General features: G+C 38.0%; 1 protein-coding gene across 1 annotated transcript; it reads right to left on the bottom strand.

Annotated features, from left to right (window-relative positions):
• Positions 1–1,830: 1,830 nt before the first annotated feature.
• LOC18043419 (probable LRR receptor-like serine/threonine-protein kinase At3g47570) lies at positions 1,831–6,557 on the bottom strand. The gene is made up of 3 exons (XM_024185725.1): positions 3,814–6,557; positions 3,311–3,708; positions 1,831–2,267 (listed from the first exon to the last, which is right to left on the bottom strand). Exons 1-3 carry the CDS (start codon positions 6,494–6,496, stop codon positions 2,220–2,222), a joined length of 3,129 nt encoding a protein of 1,042 aa, XP_024041493.1. The 5' UTR covers positions 6,497–6,557; the 3' UTR covers positions 1,831–2,219.
• Between the last annotated feature and the right edge of the window lie 3,807 nt (positions 6,558–10,364).

Raw genomic sequence — 10,364 nt, 5'->3', positions numbered from 1 at the left:
TGCTCATCCAAAATCACCGACGCGGGCGACCATTCATTATGAAGAAGAACATTGCTTGGCCTGAGATCATAATCAACTTCCGGAGTTTCGCAGTCATGATGAAGATAATCCAATGCGGAAGCAACATCAATGACAATATTCAGTCTTTGTAGGAGATCTAAAGACCTTGATGCCTGATCTCTTGCCTCTTGATCTGTTCTAGGATTTGGGTGCAACTACTGCTCTAGTGATGCATGAACCACGAACTCATAGACCAAGGCCTCGAAATTATTCCCGCGATAACAGATACCTGAACAAGCTGTTAATTTTTTGACAAGATTCCAATGTCTAATGTTCCTCATGGCCTCACATTCAGCTATAAAACTCTCGGAGGCTTCCCGATGCAGCAGGTTAAGCACCTTCACAGCGATAACAGTCGTTTCTTGATCAAGATATCCTCTGCACACACAACCAAAACTGCCCATACCCATTAAATTGGCTGAAGAAAATCCATCAGTAGCTTTGAGCAGACTTTGATATGACGTTTTCAGAAGTGAATGCTGAGAAGAGCTTGAAGTAGCTTCCTTTTTTCTCTTTGTCAGCCGAAACAAGATAAGAAATGACAGCACCAAAGTCACTCCCAGAGTTCCTGAAACGGTGGCTATTACTAGTTTCAATTTATGGTCTAGTCTTCTCTTCTTGTATCTGCAAACTAGGCAGCTTTAATTCATGTATGCCACCACTGAGTTGAGTATTTCCATCAACAAAAATTCTACTTGCATTGTGAAAGACACCAATTTCTAGTAGCACTCCCTCAAAATTATTGTAAGATATGTTCCAATAGTGCAAGTCTAATTGCACAAGAAACTGAAGAATTTGGCCTGACAAATTGTTGTAAGAAAGACATAAAAATTTAAGACCTCTCATAGAACTAAAATGGTACCTTCCAGGGAGTTCCTTATGTAAATTTTTTTTTTTTAAAGAAATGTCAGTAAGAAGTAAAATTTGGCAGACATGAACTCCATAGATGATGTTAAAAAGGGCAAAAAAAAGAGATAAGGATATATAAACATTCTGATTGTAATATTGTATGATTCTATACATAGCATATCCAAAACTTAATATAAGTAAAATATAACATACTTTTATGTTGCTTTTGCTGTTACGCCAATGAAATAAGGATTTATATTAATGGAACAACGTAATAATGGAAGTGATTGCTTTTCCTTTTATCATTGATTTGCATGTTGTTGAAGAAAACAAGTGTTTGATAGAAAGACACGAGTGTTCGCTGAAATACCTTAAAGAACTCAATGAAATAGAAGTACTCGAATACTGCTATTTCAACTCATGTTAGGGTAGTTCTATATCAATCGCCGTAAACTCCTTAGTTGAATTATCTGGCACCTCTTTTTCTTGTCCATAAGATGGAGGGTTCAAGTCTAGTTTTGTGAGAGTAAAATTCAAATTTTATCTTGCTGAAGAAGAAATTATTCTTGTATATAAATGAATGAAATCAGCAAGCTGCATTTACATTTTGTATTTACTGTTGCTTTCATTAAAGTTATTGTCTTCTAGCATTTTTAACTTGGTATCGAAGCAAGTGCAATCATTCCATTGATGTAAACTGCTGAAACGATGCCTGGAAACCAGAGCAACACAGCTCAATAGAACATTACTGCCTCTGACATCAGTGCAGCACAAACACATCATTCTGAGAGTTTATTTACATTCTCATTGCCTATGAAACTAGGCAGGACTAACTTTATCACCAGGAAAACCCAGGTCTTGCCTGCAATTCGCGGCAATGGCCAGAATGGTTTCATGGATGGAACAAAATCATCACCCAACAAACATCTGGTATCTGTGGATGATCATGACACCGTCATCACCACTGAAAACCCAGCAAATCTCATATGGCGCAGACAAAATCAGCTTTTGCTGAGCATAATATACCACGTCCTTTGAACTTTGGTCTGTCCTTTAGGGAATTTACTCATCCCAATTTATGGCAAGAACCACGCCGCTCAAGATGCAACTTCAAACAGCTAAAAAGGGCTCCTTGATCATTAGTGACTTCGTCACCAAGACCAGAATGAGCAATGAACCAATCATGCCTTTTGACCTTCGGTTTAGGACTGTGACTCTTCCATGCCATTGACTGCAAGTAATGCCTTCGCACTCGCAGAAATGGTGATAATCATTCCATGAGTTTGGGATTCCTCGAGGGTCATGAGCAATCATTGACTTGAAGGCCTGCAAGGCAGCACACTCTCTCCGAAAAGGCACTGCAGGAAGTGGCAAAAGTTGCAGCTTGTAACAGTGTCACAAAAAAGAGAAACATGAATGGAAAATAAACGGAGTGGCACGTGCTTGTACTTCAAAAGTGAGAAGACACTTGGCTTGCATTTTGCATCCCTCTATATGATCTTCACCTAGCTTTGCTAGTATATATAGTGCCTTTGAAAGTGTGAGTTCTAAATTTGTTGGAAGATGGATCAAATTACGAATATTGGTGGTAGACTAAAACTTTTAGCCAAGACAGAACAACTAAGCTAGCTTTAAAGTTGTTGAATTGCAACATGCAAAAAGGCAACTTTCACCTAATGTCTCTGAGCAATGTAAAATTTCAACATAATTTCTGTTATTACCTACTAAAAGGGTATGCTTATGATTTGTAAGATATTCATGTATGCAAATCTCAAGAAGAGTCTGTTATCAAACCCAACTCAGATTCAACATTGTGAGCGCCTCCAATTTCTCATGTCAAGATCAAGCATTCCACAATTACTCTATCCTGGATCATGAAACAGCAATACACTGATATTTTCTTAAGGTCAAAAGGGGACTGAAAGCGTATCAAGTTTTAGGACTAGAGTCAAATCAAATAATATTATAGTAATTCGTCGCTTTGTTTCTCCACTATTTCTATATTTTTACTATCAATAAAACCTCATTTATTTTCATCTGCTTTCAGGGCTGTTCAGCAGAGCAAGCAACTCCAATTTCGAATATTGAAATGCATTCAAAAACTAAGCTATTCTAACATATTAGTGAAACCAAAATTGTTTGTACAATAATTATATAAAAACAAAATAAATATAGTTCAGTTGGTATTTTTACTAACTGAATTATATCAAAACAAAATTCATTCATAAATTTTGAGTTTTGACATTCTCAACAAATACTTCAAATATAAGAAATTAGAAGGAAAAAAAAAACAAATTTCTATCTGAAAGGGATTGAATACACGTAACTAAAGACAAAAAAAAGTACTTATATAAGCATCACCTCCACAAAAGCTACAAGAGAACTTCAATCATCTAATTACCTCTTCGCCTGTACAATTCCAAGCTTCAAGAAGAGCGTTCTTGACTGACTGTAATTCATGAACAACATTGGTTATGCTCATTCGATCTTGTGGTGATTCCACTGAGCATGCAACTCCAATTCGGACCATAGAAATGGGACATTCTATTTTGCCATTAATTTTTGCTTGCCTCAGCCTCTGCTTATTAGTAGCATCCCAATCTTCAACATCATTAATAAGTATTGGATCCACAATGTCTATCACATGATCAAGCAAGGCCGTTCTTGCATAGTTATGAAGATTCAAATCTCCCTCAAACATAACATCCGTGGGTTTTTTCCCTGTCACCATTTCTAACAACAATATCCCATAGCTATAAATATCACCATTTGTTGACACCTCGCTCCCTAAGCCATACTCTGTCATTCAGCAAAATAAATTTATAAGAAATAGCATTTAAGCTTTTGAAAAGAAATTAATGTACTGGCAAATGTCAAAAAAGCAACTTAAGATATGGATCTAACCTGGAGCTGCATAACCAATTGTTCCTCTTACTCCAACAGAGCAGCTCTGAGTTAGATTTGAGACTTCTTGACGAACTCTTGCCAGCCCGAAATCACCAACATGAGCAATCATGTCATTGTCGAGAAGGACATTGCTTGGCTTTAGATCGCAATGGAGGACTGGTTCTTGGCAGTGGTGATGAAGATAATCTATTGCAGACGCCACATCAATTGCAATATTTATTCTCTGAAGAAGGGTAAACTTCTGAATTTCAATTTCTACATCTTTCTGTGGAACTGCATCTGGATGCAACCAATTTTCCAGGCTGCCATTTGTCATAAACTCGTAAACTAGAGCTTTGAAGTCGTTGCCTTGAAAATCAATACTTGAGCATGAGGTTATTACCTTGACAAGATTTCTGTGACGGATATTTTTCAAGGCTTTGCACTCAGCCAGGAAACTCTTAGAAGCTCCATGGCGCTGAAGGTTAAACACTTTGATTGCAACAATCGTTCCATCTTGATCGAAAGCTCCCTTATACACAGAGCCAAAGCTGCCCATACCAATCAAGTGTGTTGAAGAAAACCCATCAGTTGCCTTAAAGAGACTTTCATAAGACACTTTTTGAAGTGCCTTCCTCAATATCGGTCTTGAAGGTTGTTGTTTACTTGGCCCTCTCCTCCTTTTGAACCAACAGAAACAGAGGAAAAAAACCATGACTATTCCTAAAACGGCACTTAATGTAGAGATTATTGCTTTCAGTCTTTGAGAGATCTTTTGATTCCTTGAATTTTTCTCGGTGCATTTGGGCAACTGCAATTCAGGTATACCCCCGCAAAGTCTATTAAAACCTGCAACTGATATTCTACTAATATTTGCAAAAACTCCTTTTGTTGGTACTTCGCCCTCTAAGTCATTGAAGGACAAGTTAAGATACTCTAAAGAAAGATCTTCCAGAAATTTTGGAATAAGGCCAGACAAATTGTTCCGAGAAAGATCGATTGCAAGAACTGCTCTTAAAGAACTCAGCGATGAAGGAATGGATCCGTGGAAGAAGTTTCCCCTCATATAAATCTCTTCAAGATAGGAACAGAGACCTAATTGACTTGGAATTTCTCCTGATAAGTTATTGCTAGACACATTGAATACCCTCAAGTATTTCAGATTACCGATCTTTGTAGGTATAGATCCAACCAAGTGGTTTCGGGCTAAATTCAGTGAATTTGACAGATATGTTAAGTTGAAAATTTCTTCTGGGATAGTTCCATTAAGGCCGTTTTCGAACAGGCGTAAAATTGCCAATTGTTTCAAACTTCCGAGACAAGAAGGGATGACTCCTGATAAATTGTTATTGTTCAAGAGAAGTTCACTTAGAATTGACAGATTTCCGAGTGAAGATGGAATTTCTCCTGAGAGTTGGTTGTCATATAGACCCATCCCTTCTAAGTTCTGAAGCTTACCCATTTCCTTAGGAATTGTGCCCGTAAATTGGTTTCCCCCCATCCCTAGTCTATATAAGCCAACAAGGTTACCTATTCCTGAAGGGATGCTTCCATGCAACTGATTACTAGTCATGATCAAATTTTGAAGTTGATCAGACAGATTAGCTATCGAATGAGGCAATGCTCCTCTCAATTTATTTGCAGCAAAAATGAGTGTCCGTAAATTGCTACAGTTGGCCAAAGAATTCATAAAACTCATCTCATCACTTTCCCCGCTTCCTAAATTATTATAGGCCACATTAAAGTAAGAAAGATTTTTCATGCCTCCAAAATTAACAGATAGTTTTCCAGAAAAACTGTTATCCAAAGCTTCAATAAATTCAAGTTTTGAAGCATTGGATAAAGATATGGGAATGGATCCACTGAAGAAGTTGTGGTGGACTTGGAAAAGCCTGAGATGAGGAAGAGTAAGACCTAAACTTGGCGGAAGACTTCCATGAAATTGATTTCGAGGCACAGAAAAATTCGCAAGGAGGGAAAGATTGTAAATGGAAGGAGGGATTATACCCGATAGGTTGTTTGCACCGAGTCCAAGAGATTTCAACTCTTTCAACTGACCTAATGAATTTGGAATATTTCCTCCAAAAGCATTGGCAGCTAGAGAAATAGATTCCAGGGACGTTAGATTCCCAATGAAAGGTGGGATGCCTCCTGTCAGATTGTTCCTTTGCATTGCTAGTTGTTTTAATTTGTATAGAGAGAAAAACTCAAATGGAATACTTCCCATTAGCTTGTTTCGCCCTAAAAATAGGATTGTGAGCCTAGAGCAATAAGACAAGTTGGCTGGGATTTCCCCAACCAGGTCATTATCTGAAAGAAACAGAGCCTCTAACCTGAACAGACGTCCAAATTCACGAGGGATTTCACCTTGGATACCGTTATTCATAAGATTGATCTCTCTTAGGAAGCTGAGGTTTCCAATGTACGGAGACAATGATCCACTCAAGCCTTTTGACCTCAGGTTTAGGACTGTGACTCTTCTATGCCTGAGACCACATGTAATGCCCTTCCATTCGCAGAAATGGCCGGAATCATTCCACGAGTTCAGGATCCCTAGAGGGTCATGAGCAATCATTGACTTGAAGGCCTGCAGGGCAACACGATCCCCCTCATGAAAGGCATTGGCGGAAAAAGTGCCAAAAGTTGTAACTTGGATCAGTGTGATGAAAACAATTAGATACATACCATCAGACTGGCACATGGTTGTACTCAAATCTAAAAGTGAAGAGCAAAATTTTTGGCTTCCCTTTTGTTATACTATGTGTGAGCTTCACCTAGCTTTGTTAGCGTGTATATAATGCCCGTGAAGTTATTCAAAGGCATTAGTACTTGTCCAGACTTAAAACGAGGAATGTGTTGAAAAGTCAGCCCACAAAACTTATTTTTCACACGGTTTTTTCTTGACAAATTGGAGGTTGGTGGCACAAATATTTGACAGGTTGTTGCCATGCATGCATTCAACTTTGGAGAAGCAAATTTGAAGACAAATTCCTAAGGTAGGTGCGACAATTTTGTTGGGGTTGGTGCAATAGTGCACCCCATTTTTCCTTATAAATAGAAGGCAATTCCTCATTTGTTAATCATCCCAATTTGAGAGAAGTAGAGAGCAATTGCAAGTGAGTTCTTTGAGAGAATTTGAGAGAGCTTCCACTTAAGTGTTCTAGTGAGGTTCCATTTGCGTGTATTGGGGTTGTGGGTTTTGTGAGTTTTTTCCACTTTTGTAAATTTCTATTGTTAGTAAAATTATCTTTCAGTCTTTGCCTGTGGATGTAGGCATTATGCCGAACCCCGTAAATCATTGTGTTATATTTTCTTTACATTTGTTTAACACCACATTTATATTTCTTCAGAAGTTGCAGTATTAGTAATTGCTCAACCCACGTTTCCGCAACAAGTGGTATCAGAGCCGACAGTTCGTACTTAGGAGTATACGGTACTGTTCATGTATATGGTACTATTCCTATATACGATACTGTTCACAAATACGGTGGAGACGATCATTTATACTTAGGAGACAGTCTATTGTAAGTAGTGTGTATTTTTGCATGTCTAGGAAAGTTCTGTCAACAAAGGTGATAAGAGTCTAAAGATTCTGGTTTTTAATTGGGACCGAGTTCCCGTCCAGTCTCCTGGGAACTTTCCTGGTGCATTTATTCACGCGAAATAAATATCATAGAGATTGTTTTTTAAGTGTAAATAGTTGTTGAAGAAACTGATCATTTGAGATAAAAAGGATGGCAGAGGCATCGTCGTCGTCTTCATCAGCGAGAACTACTGTGACTAATGCAAAGTTTGAAATAGAGAAATTCGATGGTACCAATAATTTTGGTATGTGGTAATGTGAGGTGTTGGATGTCTTATGTCAACAAGAGTTGGACGTTGTTCTTGAAGAAAAGCCTGACGTGATGGATGACAAGGAGTGGATAAAAATCAATAGATAGGCATGTTGTACTATTCGCCTATGTATGGCTAAAGATCAGAAATACTCTGTCATAAGGGAGACATCGGCAAAGAAATTGTGGGAAACACTGGAAGAAAAGTATATGAAGAAAAGTCTTGAAAATAAGCTTTATATGAAAAAGAAACTCTATCGATTTACATATACACATGGCATGTCAATGAATGACCACATGAACTCATTCAACAAGATATTGGCGGATTTGCTAAATCTGGATGAGAGATTTGAAGATGAAGATAAGGCACTGTTGTTATTGAATTCCCTTCCTAATGAATATGATCATCTCACCACTACTTTGCTTCATGGGAAGGACATTATCACATTCGATGTTGTATGCAATGCATTGTACAACTCTGAAACCAAAAAGAAAGATAAAAAGGATCATAGAGATACAGTTGCAGAAGCACGAACAACGAGAGGTCGTTCGCAAAACCGCAAACCTGGAAAAATGAACAATTCTAAAGGGAGACCTGCCAAAGATGAATGTGCTTTTTGTCGCGAGAAAGGGCATTGGAAAAAGAATTGTCCTAAGTTACAAAAGGGCAAGGCTACTTTTGATGCATGTGTAACAGAGCATGATGAGAAGTCAGACTTTAGTCTGGTTGGCATGACATTGATATGTCACTCAAATGAGTGAATTTTGGATTCGGGTTGTACTTATCATATGTGTCCTAACAGGGCTGGTTTTCTAACTTCAAGGAGCTAGACGGTGGAGTTGTTTTTATGGGCAATGACAATGCTTGTAAAACCATGGGAATATGTACAATCCAATTAAAGAATCATGATGGCTCAATCCATGTTTTGACAGATGTTCACTATATACCAAGCTTGAAGAAAAATCTCATCTCATTAGGAGTCCTAGAATCTAAAGGGCTCACAATCTCTTTAAGAGATGGATTGTTGAAGGTAGTAGTTGAGGCGCTGACGGTAATGAAAGGCACAAGAAGAAATAACTTGTACTATTTCCAAGGAAGTACAGTTATTATATCAGCATCAACAATTTTTGGAAAAGATGCAGATTCAGAAGCAACCAAGTTGTGACATATGCGTTTGGGACATGCTGGTGAAAAAACTTTGCAAACTTTGGCGAAGCAAGACTTATTGAAAGGTACAAATTCTTGCAAATTAGAATTTTGCGAACATTGTGTTCTGGGCAAGTAGACAAGGGTAAAGTTTAGTTCAGCAATTTACGATACAAAAGGAATTCTGGACTATGTTCACAGTGATGTGTGGGAACCTACCAAAACAGCTTCTTTGGGAGGTATGCACTATTTTGTTACTTTTGTTGATGATTATTCAAGAAAAGTGTGTGTGTATTTAATGAAGAACAAAAATGAAGTTTTGGGCATATTTCTGAAATGGAAGAAAATGGTCGAGACTCAGACTGGTCGAAAGGTCAAAAGATTTCGCTCAGACAATGGTGGTGAGTACAAGAATGATCTATTTCTTCAAATATGCCAAGATGAGGGTATTGTGCGACATTTCATTGTTCGAGATACACCACAACAGAATGGGGTGGCAGAACGCATGAACCAGACTATACTGGAGAAAGTTCGATGTATGTTGTCCAATGCTCGATTGGGCAAAGAGTTTTGGGCTGAGGCAGTTGTATATGCGTGCCATCTGATCAATCGTTTGCCATCAACTGCAATTGAGGGCAAAATACCCATAGAGATGTGGATTGATAAACCTGTTATTGATTATAATTCTTTACATGTTTTTGGTTTCACTGCTTATTATCATGTAAAAGAATCTAAGTTAGACCCAAGAGCAAAGAAAGTATTGTTTATGGGTATAACTGGTGGAGTAAAATGATACCGTCTTTGGTGTCTTGTTACGAAGAAGATTATTTTCAGCAGAAATGTAACTTTTGATGAATCAGTCATGTTGAAACAAAAAGATTCTCAAGAGGATGACAAGACCAGTAGCACTTTGCAGCAAGTGGAGTTTGAAAAAGTTAAAGCTGATCCAGCTGGTGTCGATGAGATGGATAATGATTCTCCATCGACCGAAAATGATGAAGAGGTTCTGACCCAGGAACCTTCACAGCAACAAGATTCAATTGCATATATAAGGCTACTCAGAGAGATTCGCAAACCTGCTCGCTTTGTTGATATGGTGGCCTATGCACTTCCAATTGTAGATGATGATGTTCATTCCACTTACAGAGAAGAAGTAAGTAATCCAGAAAGTATACAGTGGAAGAAATCAATGAACGAAGAAATGCAATCTCTTCACAAAAATGAACTTGGGAGTTAGTTACACTGTCCAATGAGAAGAAGGCAATTAGGTGCAAATGGGTATATGCAAAAAAGGAAGGATTTCCTCGTAAAAATGAAATTCAATACAAGGCTAGATTGGTAGCGAAGGGTTACGCTCAGAAGGAAAGAATAGACTACAATGAGGTATTTTCTCCAGTTGTGAAACACTCGTCTATTCGAATTTTGCTAGCCATGGTTGCGCAATTTGATCTTGAACTAGTTCAACTTGATGTAAAAACTGCATTTTTACATGGTGATTTGGAAAAAGAAATCTACATGACTCAACTAGATGGATTTAAGGTTGTTGGAAAAGAAAACTGGGTTTGCAAATTGATAAAGTTGCTTTATGG

Source organism: Citrus clementina, unplaced genomic scaffold (assembly GCF_000493195.1).
Source record: "Citrus clementina cultivar Clemenules unplaced genomic scaffold, Citrus_clementina_v1.0 scaffold_4, whole genome shotgun sequence".
NCBI lineage: Eukaryota > Viridiplantae > Streptophyta > Magnoliopsida > Sapindales > Rutaceae > Citrus > Citrus x clementina.
This window is presented reverse-complemented; position numbering and strand designations above follow the sequence as displayed.

Bases quoted from the DNA above. Each gene is read 5' to 3' on its own strand.
- LOC18043419 (XM_024185725.1), bottom strand. From the start codon at position 6,496: ATGTGCCAGTCTGATGGTATGTATCTAATTGTTTTCATCACACTGATC. The intron at 3,709-3,813 runs GTTAGATCCATA...GCTGAATGACAG, and splicing joins AATTGGTTATGCAGCTCCAG to AGTATGGCTTAGGGAGCGAG. The intron at 2,268-3,310 runs GTAATTAGATGA...CACTTCCTGCAG, and splicing joins GGAATTGTACAGGCGAAGAG to TGCCTTTTCGGAGAGAGTGT.